Source organism: Mesoplodon bidens (assembly GCF_964165515.1).
Source record: "Mesoplodon bidens genome assembly, chromosome: 4".
Classification (NCBI taxonomy): Eukaryota; Metazoa; Chordata; class Mammalia; order Artiodactyla; family Ziphiidae; genus Mesoplodon; species Mesoplodon bidens.
Window position 1 is genome coordinate 18978363 of NC_138160.1, and position 18444 is coordinate 18996806.

Below are 18444 nucleotides of genomic sequence, written 5' to 3' on the forward strand. Positions count from 1 at the left end.
TCAAGCAGATTAAACAAAATCAAGGGTAGAACTAATATACTGGAATATAGGTTAGGATAAATTATTTATAATTTAGCATACAGTTGTAAAAACATAGAAAATAATGGCTAAAAACAGGACACAAAAATGTATTAATAAACTAGCAGTGTTGCCATCTTTAAAGTAACAAGACTTGGTCATCCAAGCAAATTCTTTAAATAGTTGCTCTTGCTTTTAATCATACAAATCCATCCCAATAGGCAGTTTAGATTCTGGAATACTCTTTTGACATCAACTTTGTATTTTCAGTTATTTAGCATATCAGCTACATTTCATTTTGGCAATGGTATTTTCACTTTCTAACATATCCGAGTGTTGTTTGTAACAGGCAGTTTGTTTTACTTTATATGTTAGTGACTCTTCTCTCTGAGGATATAATGCTATTTACATTTCATTTACTTTCTTTTGTTAATTCTACTTCCTTAATTTTTTTTGTTTCCTTATATATTATATCTTTATTTTATTGTTTTTATTCAAATATTCGATGGTTGCTGGTTTTCGCTTCATATCTGGTGTTGAGGGTCTGGATTAAGTATTATAAGTAAAGATTGTTTCTTCTGCCCACGTGAGAATATTTGAGTCAAGTAATTGCAGGTTCTAATTATTAAAACTCTGGTTGTGCTACTTATGTGAGGGCCAGAATGGGGAAGATTTTTGTGGTTTGGGCTTCCTTTTCAGTGCTCAATATGTAGGTTTCTGAAACTGGGGCCATTTCCATGTCTTCTGCTTGCTATGGTGTTCAGGGACTCTGCTACTAATGCTTGGAAGAACCTGTCTTTGAACTCATAATTTAGAGAGCTGAACAGAGTGTTTTCTTCTAAGAGCAAAGACTTCAGACAAACATTGACTATGAATGAGGAGGACGAGCATGTGTAATAAATTCCCTGATGGACTCATAGTATGCCCCAAATTCCATTACTTCTACTTCTGATTCAAGGTTTTTTTTGTTTGTTTGTTTTTTGGGGTTTTTTTTTTGTTGTTCAAACAAACAATAACATTTATAGAAAGTCTTCATTTTTGACAGTATGGGATATGGACTATGCATATTTATTGGAATTAACTGGCAGGATTTTTATATATGATTGATTGACTGACTTGTTTGCTCTTTTTTTTAATTTTTACTTATCTATTTGTCTATTTATTTATCTATGAGAACTTAGATGCAGCAAAATGTATAGAACATAAATGTTCAGCTTGATGAGCTTTCACAAATATACACAACCATTTAAACAGTATCCCAAACAACATAAAGACCATTGCTCTACCTCAGAAGAGACTTTAATCTTATGCAATTTATACCACGGGTTGCCAACCCCCGGGCCACAGACTGGTATTGGTCTACGGCCTGTTAGGAACCAGGCCACACAGCAAGAGGTGAGCGGCAGGTGAGTGAGTGAAGCTTCATCAGCCGCTCCCCATCGTTCGCATTACCACCTGAGCCATGACCCCACCACCCCCGAAGTCTTTCCTGGTGCCAAAAAGGCTGGGGACTGTGCTGATTTATACAGTTATGGCCTAGAATACTCAGTCCTTCTTCACAAATGTTCCAATGTTATGATGTAATTTTGTGTGTAATGTTCTATAATTGAAAATTAGATTGCATTGGTTGATAGTGTTTTTGAAATCTTTCATATTTATATATTAATTACCGAGAATTGAATGTTAAAATCTCTAACTATGAGTAAAGGTTTTTTGTTGTTGTTGTTCTCTGTTTGGTTCTGTCAGTTTTTACTCCATGAATTTTGAAGCTCTGTTATTAAATGAATATACAATACATTGAGAATTAAAATGTATTTCTGAAGAGTTTACCCTTCTTATATCTCATTTTATTTCTAGTAATTCATCTTGCTTGAAACACCACTTTGGTGTTAAAACCCTACATCAGCTGTCTTATGCTTAATGTTTCCATAGAATATCTTCTTTCACTTTCTTTAGTTTTAAGCTATTTTTGTCTATATATTTAAAGAGCGTTCAGAGTAGACAGTGTGTAGTTCAGTCTTCTTTTTTATTTACTCTGAAAATTATTGCTTCTTAATTTGGGTCTGTTATGGGTTGAATTATTTCCTTCAAAAAGGTTAGGTTGGGGTCCTAACACCCAATACTTTAGGATATGAACTTATTGGGAAATAGGGTTGTTACAGAAGTTACCAAGTTAAAATGAGGTAATTAGAATCCTAATCCAATATGACTGGTATCTTTATAAAAAGGCAAAATTTGGATACAGACACACCAGCAGGAAGAACACTATGTGAACATGAAGACAGCCACCTACAAGCTGAGAAAAGGAGCCTGGAACAGTTCCTGCCTCACTGCCCTCAGAAGGAACCAGCACCTTGATTTGAGACTTCTAGTCTCTAGAAATAACAGACAATATTTTTTTGTTGTTTAAGCCACCGGTCAGTAGTACTTTGTTACAATTGCCCTAGTAAACTAATATGTGTTTAGTATGTTGCAGTTAGTCATCGATATGGCTGTGTTTAAATCTACTATGTTGCCATTTGTTTACTATTTATTGGATTATTTTTCCTAGTTGTTTCTATTCTTAACTTTTCCAGTCTTACCTCAGATTAAATGGATATTTATAAATTATTCTATTTTATTTACACTATTGGTTGTTTTAAGCTTTGTGTGTGTGTTGTTTGTTTGAGGTTCCTGGACCTCAAAGTTGAAATTTTTAATCAAAATTTGGAAACATTGGTAGTTATTTATTCAAATATATTTTTTCTGCTTCATTTTGTCCCTTGTCTTTCTTGGATTCTAACTCTACATATGTCTGATGGTTTGATATCATCCCATGTCAATCTCATTTACCTCAGCATTTTCCTCTTTTATTCGAGATTGTGTAATTTCAGACTCTGATTTCAATATCATTTGTCTTTCTTCTGATACCTGCAATCTGCTATTGCAGTGAACAGATAATTGGGTATACTGTACTTCTTATTTCTGGAATGTCCATTATTTTTTGTTGTTGTTGTTCTATCATTAAGACTATATTTTCCATTAGTCTTAAAATATGTTTATAATACATATCTGTTAATTTCAAAACCTGAGTTGCCATGATGTCTATTATTATTAACTGTTTTTTCTTCCTTGATCATTGATCAAATTTTCCTGCTTCTTTGTATAATTTGCATTTGTTTTTATTGTATGCTGAAAATTTTTATAATACACTGTAGAAAATCTGGATGTTATCTTATTATAAAGGGTCTTAAGCTAATTCTTTGAAGGCAGTTAAATTACTGGCAGATACTTTTGATCTCTAAGGCCTAGTTTAATTCTTTATTAGGAACAGTCTCTTTCAAGTTTTGTTTTTAGACAGAGGACATAGCCTTTACTTAAGGAAATGGTCTTTACTCTTAATGCATAGGCTTTCTGGGGTCTCACAGAAATGTGTGAGATGTCCAGTGAAATCTCTCCCCTGTGGCTAGTCCATAACTTCAACATCTCCACACCCTGTGTTATCTCAGCCTCAGAGTTTCTGCTTTCAGCAGGGCATAGAGGTTAATTCTGTGCCTGCACAGACCAGCCCTTGGTGAAAGTCGCTCCTAGACCCTTACTTCTCTGTGCCTCTCCTTACTTTCTACACAAGTTCCAGTCACTTCAGCAGTCCTCAAGTTTTGCAGTCAATTCAGCAGCTCCCACCTGTAATCTCTGTCTCTAGACATTATTTTTAGAGTCATATTCCTTGTGCCATGGTAGGAAAAGTGCCCCTAATCAAAGAGTCCAGCTAAATGTAGGACTTGATTCATGGCTTCCCTTCTCTCAAGGATGACAAACTTGTACTACTTGGTACATACATTAACAAACTGTTGCCTCATATATGTCGTCCAGTTTTATCATTGTTTATGGTGAAAAGTCAAGCCTAACACCAATAATTACATGGTGGCCAAAACCAGAAGTACCTCTGATATAATTTATATCCTTCAGAAATTCCTTACTCTTTGGTCTGCTAGTGAAATGCTTCCCAGCTTCCTATAGGTATATTTTCTAAGTATTATATTGTGTTATTTCAATGGTATTTTGAAACAAAGAAGAAAAAGTTTGTTTGTTCAGTCCACTTTCATGAATTTGAACCACTAAGACATGACTTTTAACATCCACTAGATATACTTTTGCACAGTATTTTATTATATTTTATATCCATAATATCTCATTTCGTGTGTTCTGAGTCTCTATTCAAATACTTTGGATGAATCGTATTTCATAAAAAAATATGTATTCTTAGAAGGAGATGTTTTTAGAATTGTCCTTCTTATATGACTTACTAGGAACAATTGCAAGGATGAAAATAGGAAAAGAAAATGTAACTGAAGACTCTTGTCTTCTCCAGATCTAAAATCCCAAAGGAGAAAAAGTTGCTGAAGGAAGGAAGAAATTACTAGCATTTTATTAAAATCCTTCTGGGTTTTAATATTTTTGTTTGTTTGTTTGTTTGTTTTACAAATGGTATCTCTTTCAATCCTTATAACATGTTTAGTGGTAAAGAGTACCATCAAACTTTACAAAAAGGAAACACTTTTCTAAACATTCCCCCCAAATTTCATAAAATTTAGATGCATATCTTTGATACTCCAGGTCTATTTTGTTTTCCCTGTAATATTCTGCCTTTCTAGAATTATGACTTTTCTTACCAGTGTCTGTAAACACTCTTTTAACCTTGCTCTTGTCAGTCGTACTATTCCTTTTTAAGATACTTTCCACTAACATTCATCAGAAATAAATATATGGACCCAAAAATAATCTTTAAAAGTTTTCCTTTTTCTGTTATATACAAAATAATAATCTTATTATTGCAGGAAAGACACTCAAAACTATTTAACACTAAAAGCTCTCCCTGGTTTAGAAACTCTAGACCTGCTTCTGTTATTGGGAATTAACATATGAAAATAGTGTTCTTAGTAATTGGGCAGGGCGGGCTGTTACTGTTCAGGTGACACATTAGTCACAATTTAAAAAATACAAAATAGAATTTCTATCCATTGTTTTCGAGCACATTTTTGTACAAAACTAAGACTGCTAGAAAAATGAATTATTTATAATCCCATTGGTATTTCTGATGTTTGGAACTCTTTGTTAGTTTAGGTATATACCAGATTATTATTTTAAGGTAAAAAAGGATAAGAAATATAGGTAGTAAAATCTACATGACCTTGTTAAATTCTAGAATATCCACTCTGGCTAACTGGGCAGAAATGAGAATAATGAAAGAGAATTCAGTTTAAATACTAAATGAATATAGTTGACAATAGAAATATAAACATAATAATATGAGAAAATTGCTTTTAACTGAGGCCTTTAGCTAAATAGGAACTTAATATTAGTTACAAAAATATTACTTGTTTGGAGATGACAATTTTTTTTTCAGAAATGGTAATGGTATTTTTAAAAAGATTTAAAAATGGAAATATGTTTTCTCCTCTTATAGTGAAGTTTCCACTAAATTCTCATGTTAACAATGTTTTTACAATAAATCATTTCACTGTCAAACAACATATACTTGATTAAACAAAGGGAAAAAGCAAAGAAAAAGGCATGAAACAAAACCTCTCGATAGTCAGTCAGGCTGCCACCAATTGCTTTCTTGTTTAATTTGAATTGTTCAGTAGCTAATCATAGTTTGGCACTTTCTTGCCATCAAAGCATTTCATGAAATTATCCCATTACAATGTTTTTCTCAGATGCAAAATTAACATGGCTGACAGTTTAATTGATGTTTCTTTTTCTTCTAGTGCCATTGCCAACTAAACAAATTGTACCATGATTTGATATTCATTTTTGTTAATTATTTATACAATTGTAGTCACTGATATTTCTGTTGTTTTTAAGTTTCAGTTTCTTGGTCAGAAATGAAAATAGTGCCAACTTTGATCAACTCACCAACCTTACTTTCTAAGGAAGTTTCCTTACTTCCTTACTGGGTAGTAATTGTTAATACTGGCTGTTGTTTTCAAATTTGGTTTCAGTAATTTTCAACTTTCCTAGTGAGGCAAAGAACTTAAGAATCCTGATAAATCATTGGGGAAAGAATGTTTCAACCCAATCTAGAGTTTCTCTTCTTTCAAACTTCTTAGTTTCGGTTTTAATATTCTTTTTAATTTAAAAATATGGTTATGTAATTGAAATAAGAATTGTTTTACAGAAAAATTAATACTTTATCATAAAATTTTAATACTTTAAGACAGTGCTTACATAATTATAATAAATTCAAAACATTCCTTTCAGCACCAGTTAAATGGGAGTATACAGTTTCATGCTGCATGCACCCTGTTACTGTGGGACTTGTTTCTGCCCTTCATTTACCCTCTGGTCCTGCCATTTGTCTTTTTTCTTTCTTTCTTTCTTTTTTACTTTTTGAGGAAGTTTTTTCTATAGTAAACACTCTCCTTCTTCATGCATCTATTTAAAATGTTGACCTTACCTTAACTTACTCTGATAATCCACCAACACATGGCTCAACAAACGAAGGATCAGACTATATATATTTTAGTCTTTGCAGGCCATTTGGTCTCTGTGGCCAACTCTGCCATTGTAGTGTGAAATCAGCCACAGATAACACATAAATGAACAAGTGTGACTGTATCCCAATAAAAAGAGATGATGTGCCAGAAGCTCACAGGGTGTAGTTTGCTGCCCCCTGCACTAGACCTTTGGAATGAAAGCTTTCTGAAGGTAGAAGTTTTGTCTGTTTTTCTCATGGTTCTAACCATAATTCCCAAAAGTGTCTGGTACTTAATAGGTGCCCCATGAATTTTTGAATCTGTTGAACATACACATAGAATAAAACATTTAGCAAAATAAAATATATGGTTTGGAAAACACTTGGATTCTGTACAAATAAAAGCTTTTCTGATTATTTATTTGGCTTGATGAATTACTCTGCCTGGAATAATAGAGCAGATTCATATTTTCAATTGAATCAGTGCCACTCTGGATATTGTAAATTTGGTTAAACAGATTTTCTTTGCTAATTACTAGAAAGACTTTTATATAGTGACGTGTTCTTTACTGTCTTTGAATTGCATGTTGTTGTCATGCTGAGGTGTTTCCAGACATAGATTTCCAGTCCTTCATCATGTTTGGGTTAGAGATAACATTAACTTAGTAGTCTTGTTAATTTGTCTGTCTTTCAGTCTGTTCTTTTGATGGAATATTTTTACCTTGATCAACTAGTATAATCCATCAGTGTCTGGTTGCTTGAAGTTATTTTCCTTAATACCAAGCTTAATTTATACACATCTTCATACCTCAACACATTGCACAATGGAAAGCAGAAACAAAAATTATTTTGGAAAATGGAGCTGACATCTATGTAGAATACCCAGTACAAGCAATTGAACCTCAGAGAACTCTCCATTGTCTGCAGGGGTTTAGATATGTGCAACCACTCTCCCATGATCACTTATCATAAAGCAAGAGACAATTGGGCCAAGGTAGCTTCCTGCCTACCTTTGTGTACAAAAAATAAATAGAATAGAGCAAATAAGGTAAAAAAAAACAAAACAAACAAAAAACAAACAAACAAAAAACCAGTACCACAGCTGGAGGCCAACTCTAAAGAAAAATGATGTTGATAGCTATCTTGCTAGTAGCTGGACTTGTTACATCCTGGTAAAGCAGTTTTTATAAAACATATTTAAGGTTTATAACCACTTGGAGGCTGGAAAAAGAGTAATACATTGAAAATGTGTTTAATGTTTTGAACCACTCAGTGGCCAAGAAGCAGCTTCTGCTAACATTTATTTAACGCTTAGAGCCATTTGGTGGTTAGGAAAAAAAAAAAGGAACTTCTTGTTAATTTTTAACATTTATGGCTGATCAGGGGCTGCTAAAGCAACTATCAATGCAGAACGGCTTATGTTTCGGGACACACTGTGCTGCTACTAAAACAATTCATACGCTTCTCTCAAGGCCACACAAACATCGTCAATAGTGTTACCTTTGCAATTGTACCACTAATAAAAACATAGGAATCAAACAGAGGGATAAAACACTCCTGGAACACATAGTCATAACATTTGATGGCCCTGAAAATGGTTTTGCTATGCTGTGTGCTGTGGACACTTTGCAGCTGACACCAGAGGGATCACGGCCTTGCTCAATTTCATCAAATGTGTGAAAGTCACTCAGCAGATTGCAAAGCAAAAGTGTCATCTGATAATTGGTGTTTCTTACAAATCAACAGCTCGTCTCTATACATAAGAGAAAAGAGTACTCTACACCAAAGTAAATGTAAATTGGGATAGAAAGTCTATTAGGTTCTTATATAGACTTGGCATAGTTTGAAAAAAAATAGTAAATAACGAGCTCGTGTGTCACAGGGAGGGACGATATAGAAAAAGGGGTAAAATAATTAGCTGGGATGTTTACAGGTTAGGCATTCTCCTGCTACTTTCCTGAGAATGATAGTCAAATTATTAACAGGATCCTCCCCCATTTATTGATTACATTTTTTTCAGGCATTGGGATCAGTGTTAGTTACACATTTTCTCCTTTACTACTTGCAGTATACCTCTGGGAATAAGGTATTTTTATTCCTTATTTATAAGTAAGAAAACCAAAGCACAATGAGGTCAAATAACCTACGCAAATCCTCACAACTAGGAAATGGTAGAGCATGGATTTGGACTCTTAAGTTCAGTGCCCACACAGTGTATGGCTAGAACATGTTACAACAGAGATTTGTCCTCTGTCTCTCTGTATAAATCTTTTTTCATTGACTATGAATAGAAAAGATATGTCCCAATATGGAAAATTTCTTTTTTTGAAAAACCAGTATATTTATTTCAGCTTCTGGCCTTAACAACTACTTCCTAAGTCATTTTTGGCCTCTCATATCAAAATTTGGTCTCAGCTCAACAAATTATGGAGGAAATTCAAAACGAATGATTTAAACGTTGTTAATGCATGTGGAAAATACAACTCGGAGTTAAGCACTTCTAGAAACACCCTAAGTCCCTGTAAGAATCAAAGAAAGCCATTTCCTCTTTGCTTATCTTCTAGAATAATTCAGTGCTAAAGCCTAGCTGAACTTTTGTGCTGGCAGAGATAGGCAATTGGAGGAGTTGGGGAGAAGCTGCAATAGACCAAATCAAGGTACTGAAGCCAGAGCAGAGTGAGGGAGGACTCCTGGGATAACCATAGCACCTACACAGTTCTTAAGAATAGTTCTACATGTAGAAGTATCACAAGAGTGGACTGAAGAAGGAGAGTTGGAGATTGTACAGTGAAGAAAGGTCTTTAGACACCTTGAATTCAATTGGCAGGAAGCCAACAAAGAGAGTTCCTTAGTTTTAAGTACATGCTATATTTCATGAAAAAGAAAGGGTTACTCAGAATGGAGAATCAATAACCCAGATAGTGGAGCTGAGATCTGTGGACAAATATTCCCAGCCCTTGTACCTAATCAAAGAGCATTCAGCATTTACCAGCTAGATTTCAGAAATGTCAAGGCCCAGTAACTCTTTTTTGTTCTGTGCCTTTTCCCCCTTTTTTAACAGAAATGTCTACAGAAGTTATCCTGTGCTTATCTCACCATTGTACGTTGGGTGTATGTGAGATAAGCAGCTGGTCTCTTTAGCATCACAGGTCTACAGATCAAGAGGAAATAAGTCTGAGGAACCTCATTTGCACTTGGACTTAAGTTATATGATGAGTTTCTGGAATATGAACTAATACAATAAGGGGAAAACAGATTTTAGGGTCCTAGAAAGGGGCTGAGTATATGTTGTATGACATACTTTGGGGACAGTGGTGGACTGTGGTAGGTAGAGAGGGCCCTCAGAGATTCCAGCTTCCATGTATTCATGCTCTTGTGTAATTCCATTCTCTGAATGTGGACGGGACTTACTTATAACAATTAGAATATGGCAGAAATGGTAATGTATCACTTTCAAGATTAGATTATAAATAGGCTGTGGCTTTGATCATAGATGTTCTCTCTCTCTCTAGCTCTCTCTTAGATAGCTCATCCTGGAGCCAGGCAGATGCCATATTGCAAGGTAGCTCTGTGGTGAGGTCCATGCAAGGGACTGAGGCATGCCAACAACTGCATGAACAAACATGGAAGCAATTTCCTACCTCACCCCAGTTAAGACCATAGCCCCAGGAAACAGATTGGATGCAATTTCTTGAGAGACCTTGAGTCAAAGGTACCCAGCTAAGCCACTCCTGGATATCCATGTTCCTGGGAGAAAATAGATGCTTATTATTTTACATTGCCAAGTTTTTAGTCAATGTATTATGCAGCAATAGATAAGTAATATGCAACCTTTGTGAAGTAATAAAAATGAACATCATTAGTAGTAGGACAAATTGAAACTATGTTCTACCTGACAGAATGCAACAAGAAGAACACAGCATCTCCTCTGTGATATACCTAACAAAGATGCATACGCTGAATTTTCACATGATGAAACATCAGACATACCCAATATGATGGGCATTCTAAAAAATAACTGGTCAGGAAAAACATGTTAGGCTTATGGAAGTCAAGAAAAGTCAAGAACTGTTCCAGACTGAAGGAAACTAAAGAAATCTGGCATTTAAATGCAGTAGGTAATTTTGACCTTGAACATTTTATTATATAAGACACTGTGGAGACAATTGATGAAGCTTGAACAGAGTCTAAGGATTGGATTGTAATAATGCATTAATGTTAATTTCCTGATTTTAATAAATGTATTTTGGTTGTATGAGGAGAATGTCTTTATTTGTAGAAAACAGCCAACATTCTTTCTCCAGTCTCCTAACAAGGTAGTCCTGTGCTTATGGGGCACAGATAGAAACCAATGATAGTTTGCCTGTTCATTCCATATTACTTGAGCTGCTCTATGTGGCCATGGCTGGCTTGTATGATAGAGTGTTTTCTATCATTTTTTGGTTTCTTTTTCTATAACACTTCCATGAAAGCAAGGAAGTGTGGAGATTTACATATGTTTCAAAATCATAATAAAGGTATAATAAATTAATATTAACTATAGTCACAGTCTTCACTATTTCCTTCTTAGAGTTGGACTATTTAAGTGTGACCATGTAGAAAATATTCTCTGTTTAATAACCTACCAAAAACTCCACCAACAATTTCATCTTGGAATATATCCCCAAACTCAATGTAAATCAAAATACAATTTATAGAAAAAAGCAAGGGGGTACATGTTATTTACTTTTCTATGAAACCAGCAGTATAATTTCCTTTAGGTATATCCTGTTTTATTTAAATTTTTCTTAACATAGTTTTTAAATCAGTGGATAAGAGATATATTCCTCAGATTTTTGTTTTAAGCATAGACCCCCATCCTCAAATTATAACATAATACAATAATATAACATGGATTCCAAAGTCTTTACAAGTTCATCTGAGATTAAAAAATGAATTTAAAGCTCACAAAGAAATTTTAGAAACCACTAACCCTAGAAAAAGGGTACAACTGATTGCAATTAACTTTGTTCTAAAGAGCCTGGGAGTAATTCCTACTTCCTGATCCACAGGAATTTTCATAGAAAAATAAACATCAAATAGTAAACAACACTGCACGGAGTTATTGTAATAGTTAAATAAAACAAGGAATGCAAATGTCTATTAGGTCACCTGGTCCCTACCTATTGCTCAGGACATGGTAGGTCTTAACTTAATAAATTATGATTCACAATTGACATCTATAAAATGTATCATAGGGACCTGGTTACGAATAACCAGATCAGCAGCCTAAAACTGGTTTAGCTCAGGCTGAGGAAGACAATGCAGGTATGAATATGGATTTAAAGATGTTAAACATGTCAGCACTCTCGGAAAAGTAACTTAAACTGCACACTCTACTGATGCAAAATCATCAGATATTAAAGAAGGCACATTACTGTAATTCATTGTTACTCTAGTGATCTTACAGAATTAAGACCACATTCATAATGTTCAAATTTGTCTCCAAGGAGAAACTCTGAGTTGGGGAATATCTGGATCATTAAGTAATTTCCTTAGGTCAGAGTAAAAGCACTTTATCTGTGAATATCAATTACTTCCATGGCATATTGGATGTAGCACAAGTGACAAAGTGACCTTTCTCTTAAACAATTCATAGATTCATGAGAATTTCCTTCAACTTTTGGGAACTAAATATATTCCATAGTCTTATAATCTTAAATACTGATTTTCCTTTAAAATCTTCACCCACCCTGCTCACCACCATCCTCCCTTTGTAGAGTTATGTTTTTTATAATTTTCCTTTTAGCTTTTTTCATTCCTGGTTTAATTGTTCATCATATTTTCAGATGTACAATCCATTATTAATAAACTGACATTTGCCTAACAGACTATTTCTTGACCTTTTCTATTACACAATAAGCTATTTTACTATATTCTTTTTAAATTGGTTGAGTCTTTTATTAAAAGTGAAATAAGAACATTCTCAGTTATTGGGAAAGGACAGTTACCTCCTAGAGGATACCTCAAGCACAGATATACAAAGACAACAGTGAGATTTGCTGCAATAGCTATATTGCCTAATACACCATGGCTAGTTCTATCTGGTGTTGACTAAACATTATTTTAATATTCCAAGGAAAATGATAGAGAAGCATAAATTGCCTAGAAGGAATGTGGAAAAAGAAAATAAAGAAAAGAATACTCATTAGATAGAGTGACTTAGGGCACTAAACCATTTCCATAGGGTAAGAAGGGTGTGCTTGGGACTGGAGTTCAGGGGCTCTACGGACATAAATGTTATGTCTGGATGCACAGCAGCTTCTGGCTAGCTTTAAGTTGCTCAGGTAAAAGCCAAAACAAGAAATACTGCAAATCTAACTGGGTCTCTAACGGACGTATTTGGTTACAGGTGTATAGGCAGGATTCCAGAGGATGGCAAAAGTACTGCCTGATAGGTATTTCATTTCTAATACTGAATTTGCAAATGGTGTTTCTACTTCTTAGTATTTATTTGAAAAGGGCATATTATGTTAATATAGTCCAAGAATACCTGAGTGAACTCATATGTTATGGTTCCACATTCAAAAGAAATACTGTTCTGTTATTTAAAAAAATAAAATAAAAGGGAGGGTGCATTGAAAATCAGTTGAGGTATTTACTAAGGTCTCTTGAATAACCAATGAGAAATTTCAGTTACGGTACATGGGAAAACATTTTAAAGAACCTATTCTTGTATAGATCTTTCTGATAACTCGTGGCAGCACAGCAAATTCTGTGTCACCCCAGTACTAAAGCTGGGCTCACTTTGTTCTCTCACTCACCTACACTTTGACTGATTTTCCAGATTTATTTCTCTCTTCAGGCACTACCTGCAAACTTCTTATATAAGGGCTCAGCTCTGCGATCCTATCCTTTATCTTAATTGGCACCACAAAAAACCTAATTGTTTATCTAACAAGACAGAACTTTCTAATACTGTAGAGGGATGTGTGTGTTTGCTTTAAGGATGCTGTTTCAGTAATAAAGTCTCACTAAAGGCCATAAATTCGTGTAAATATTTCCAATTTACATGAAATAAGCATCAGGTTAAAGAATTTATGTACTGGATTACATTGTCTTCTTAAAGGTCATACTTTTCCTCAAAGTACTCTCTTCATTTTTCTGCCCCTGTAAAACCGAGACACGATTTTAAAAACAGCTGTCCCCATTTTCAGGGACTAGTTTCTAATACATTTTCCCAGTTGTATTTCTAAATCTGTAGGAATCATAGCACCGTGTAAAAGAGGCAGCTCAAAAAAAAAAGTAGCAGAAACTGAATAAAAGATTTGCAGCCCTGAATATGCATACAAAAATTTTAAATTGAAGTGAACTCCTCTGAGGTGATTTCTTAGGTGAAGGAGGGAATATGGTCTTTGAATGCCTGATAAGGTCACAGACACAATTTCAAGTGCATTTATGGTAAATCCATGTGACAACTCCTACAGCCACTAACCTGCATCTGCCTTTAGGGTAGTCTGTGCAATCTTCTTTGCATGTCTGGGATGGTTGTGGGGACAGCAGAAGCCCTCTGAGAAATGTCACACATGGGAAATAGTAACAATGGCTCATATATGAGAGTTTCAAATTGAAACCTAGAAGTGATGAGTAGTTTTATCTTACACATGTGCTAGAAACCAGAAGTTATTATGAAATAAACTGAGTGATTGGCAGTGGTGACTAAAAAATAAAATTTATAATTAAAACTTGTCAGTAAAGCTGGAATCCTTAACTCATTGACCTTAAAACACATATTACAGGACTTTGAGAATTGAAGTTGTTGAATTTATATTTTATTTAGATTATTAAGAATGATGATGATACTATAGCTTAACTGTAAATTTATTCTAGTAATAACTTCATAAAGATATTTGTTTCCTAGTTTGATGGAATAACTACTGTAGGTTACTTATAGCCACAAAGGGTACAATTCCTTTTCTCAGAGTCTCTATGGATAGCTACAAAGAATGCAACACATCCCTTTCTGAACCACTTTGAGACTCAGATGCAATACATACTTTGGATAATTTATTTTGAGTGAAGAATGACTATCTGGTATTTGGTGTTACCTCCAGCATTGTGTAGGCGTCTAAATTTACAATGACAATCAATTATGGTACAAAGTGAGTTATGTAGTTAAAGTACAAAGGAATTCCATGAATTCAGGGAAATGCAAAGATTGTAAAATAGTGAAGAATGTTATATATCTTAGATATTTATGTATCTATTCATAAATTTAGAATGGAGCAGGAAGAAAAAATAGTTAAGTAGAAAAAAAGGTAAATGAAATTAATTGTATCCTCTACAGTGCAGGAATAATCTTCTGAGTTACAAACAAGATATTTCCATCAACCTGGAGAAAATAAATGTTGAAAATGCCTCATCTCATCAGACAGAATTTTGATTCGCTTACTCACCCACAGGAGACATTTCTGGGACACTAGCGATATAAGGTCCATCCAGAAACTTTGGTTCATTATCATTAATATCCTGCACTTTGATGATGAATTCTGATTCAGGCTCTAGGGGTTTCCTGGTTTCTATATCCACAGCCTGAGCACGAAGTGTGTAGAAAGGTTTTTCTTCTCTATCCAGGCTCCTTATTGCATGAATGTCCCCTGTAGTCTCATCAATGGTAAAAACGGTGCCAGCGCCATCTCCTGAGAGGGTGTATTTAACAGTGCCCTCTCCCTTATCTAAGTCAGAATGGAGCTTTAGGGAGAGAGAGAGAGACAGAAACACCATTAAAGGGATGGCCCCACGTTAAAAAGCCATACCTGCAGTATAATTTACCAGAAAAGTTAAACCAAAATCCTATGTTTTTCTTTCCTTTTTTTCCCACCATTTTTTTGATTATAAACAGTTTTAAAACAAAAATAAGTTGAAAAAAATGTATGGTGGACACACACACACACACACACACACACACACACATATATATATATATATATATATATATCAGAGATTCCACTGTTTACCTTCCAATTTAATCATATAGGCTTCTGACTTATCACATAAATAGATCATATCACTATCCTTTCATCCATTCTCCTGTCAATCCTTCTTATTTCTCCATGCATTACAGAGGTTAGAAGTACAGCCCCAAATCCATCAACATGCATAAATACAACTATTTTGAACATTTACTTCTTTTATATACTTTGGGGGATAAAATTTTCATAAAATGAAATGCACAACTCTTAAATGTACTTAGAGTTTCATTTTAAATGATTGTTGTATTAAAATAAATTAGCTCATATATATTAAATCATACAACTTCCAAATACTATGAGGCTAGAAATCAGTGACGTGAATCCAGTGAGACATATGGTAAAGAAAAAAAAAATCAGAAAACACTGAGCCTTTTCATTTGAAAGGAGAGGAGAGTTTTAGCATACCAGGTCAATTTCAGATATGTACTATAGAGTATCTCATTTTAACAGACTGACTCTCAACCAGTTATTCAGTATTACTCAGCCAAGCAATAGGTAGAATAACTGATTATACTTTCAGATTCACAGGCCAATGGTTAGCCCTAATCCATTCTATATATTTGAAATGTTATAATATAGAAAATTTTTAAATTTCTGCTAAGTTCTTTTGAAATTCAACACATGTATAATTCACTATAATACAGTATGGAATAAGGCACACATCAATATAATAGGGGAGAGGAACAAAGAGAAGAGAAATTAATATTGTGATACTGTAAATAAGTGTTTTTCAATCTGGAGTCCAAGAATTAATGATAGATGGACATAGACTTGGAGATCTATAAGTTATCCAAGAATAAATTTATATAGATAAATAGTATGATATAAATATTTCATTATATATAATTCTCTAAGAATATGTGTACTCATATATTTCATAATTAATATAAATTTACATTCTATTTAAATTAAAAAGGATACATATTCTTATAAATAATATTATTTTTTATCCAAATGCTGATCTAAAATATTTCAAATTATTCTCAATCATTTAGGTACAGCCATCTGATTTCAATGTTCAAATTTTAATTTTTAAAAGCTCATTCCAGTCAATGGATCAGTCAAAGAAAAATTGTTAAACTTTTAATGTGACCATACTATTTGGGCTGTGACTTAAAATTTTCACACAAGTATAGGTGTTTTGCAAAATTTGGGGTAAAATGAGTTGTTTTTCTTAATGCTTCAACACAACATAAAAGCTTTGAAAATATTTTAAATTATATAGTTATCCTTTGCAAATAGGCGTTCTGTGTATTCATATTAGTAATACCAAAACAAAAAAACTCAACTTGGCTATATATTTTCCCTTAAACTCAACATTCTGCTTTAGCTTCCATAAGAGACCTCCCAGCTCCACATAATATCAAGCGGTGAAAATCTCCCAGAGATCTCCATCTCAACACCAGCACCCAGCTTCAGTCAACGACGAGTAAGTTATAGTGCTGGTCACCCTATGCCAAGCAACTAGCAAGGCAGGAACACAACACCACCCATTAGCAGAGAGGCTGTCTAAAAATATAACAAGGCCACAGGCACCACAAAACACAACACCAGACATGGACCTGTCCACCAGAAAGACAAGATAGAGCCTCAACCACCAGAACACAGGCACTAGTCCCCCCCAACGAGGAAGCCTACACAACCTACTGAAAAAAACTTAGCCACTGGGGACAGACACCAAAAACAATGGGAACAATGAATCTGCAGCCTGCAAAAAGCAGACCCCAAACACAGTAAGATAAGCAAAATGAGAAGACAGAAAAACACACAGCAGGTGAAGGAGCAAGATAAAAACCCACCAGACCTAACAAATGAAGTGGTAAAAGGCACTCTACCAGAAAAAGAATTCAGAATAATGATAATAAAGATGATCCAAAATCTTGGAAATAGAAGAGACAAAATGCAAGAAACAGTTAACAAGGACCTAGAAGAACTAAAGATGAATCAAACATCGATTTAAAACACAATAAAAGAAATGAAAAATACTCTAGATGGGATCAATAGCAGAATAACTGAGGCAGAAGAATGGATAAGTGACGTGGAAGATAAAATAGTGGAAATAACGGCTGCAGAGCACAATAAAGAAAAAAGAATGAAAAGAACAAAGGACAGTCACAGAGATCTCTGGGAAAACATTAAATGCACCAACTTTCGAATTATAGGAGTTCCAGAAGAAGAAGAGAAAAAGAAAGGGACTGAGAAAATATTTGAAGAGATTATAGTTGAAAACCTCCTTAATATGGGAAAGAAAATAGTTAATCAAGTCCAGGAGGCACAGAGAGTCCCATACAGAATAAATCCAAGGAGAAATATGCGAAGACACATATTAATCAAACTGTCAAAAATTAAACACAAAAAAATCATATTAAAAGCAGCAAGAGAAAACAGCAAATAACACACAAGGAAATCCGCATCAGGTTAACAGCTGATATCTCAGCAGAAACGCTACAAGCCAGAGGGAGTGGCAGGACATATTTAAAGTGATGAAGGAGAAAAACCTGCAACCAAGATTACTCTACCCAGCAAGGATCTCATTCAGACTTGATGGAGAAATTAAAACCTTTACAGACAAGCAAAAGCTGAGAGAGTTCAGCACCACCAAACCAGCTTTACAACAAATGCTAAAGGAACTTCTCTAGGCAAGAAACACAACAGAAGAAAAATACCTACAATAATGAAACTAAATAATTAAGGAAATGGGAATAGGAACATACATATCAATAATTACCTTAAATGTAAATGGACTAAATGCTCCCACCAAAAGACACAGATTGGCTGAATGGATACAAAAACAAGACCCATATAAATGCTGTCTACAAGAGACTCACTTCAGACCTAGAGACACATACAGATTGAAAGTAAGGGGATGGAAAAAGATATTCCATGCAAATGGAAATCAAAAGAAAGCTGGAGGAGCAATTCTTATATCAGACAAAATAGACTTTAAAATAAAGACTA

At 34.3% G+C, this 18444-nt stretch overlaps 1 protein-coding gene across 2 annotated transcripts in view; it reads right to left on the minus strand.

Annotated features, from left to right (window-relative positions):
- Positions 1-18444, minus strand: part of CDH12 (cadherin 12) — a gene marked incomplete at its 3' end in the record, with an annotated part of 276138 nt that overhangs the window by 175276 nt on the left and 82418 nt on the right. For both annotated transcript variants that reach the window (XM_081233542.1, XM_081233541.1), the window contains exon 2: positions 14911-15205. In XM_081233542.1, the coding sequence (XP_081089668.1) occupies positions 14911-15205 (295 nt within the window). The remainder of the gene's footprint in view (positions 1-14910; positions 15206-18444) is intronic.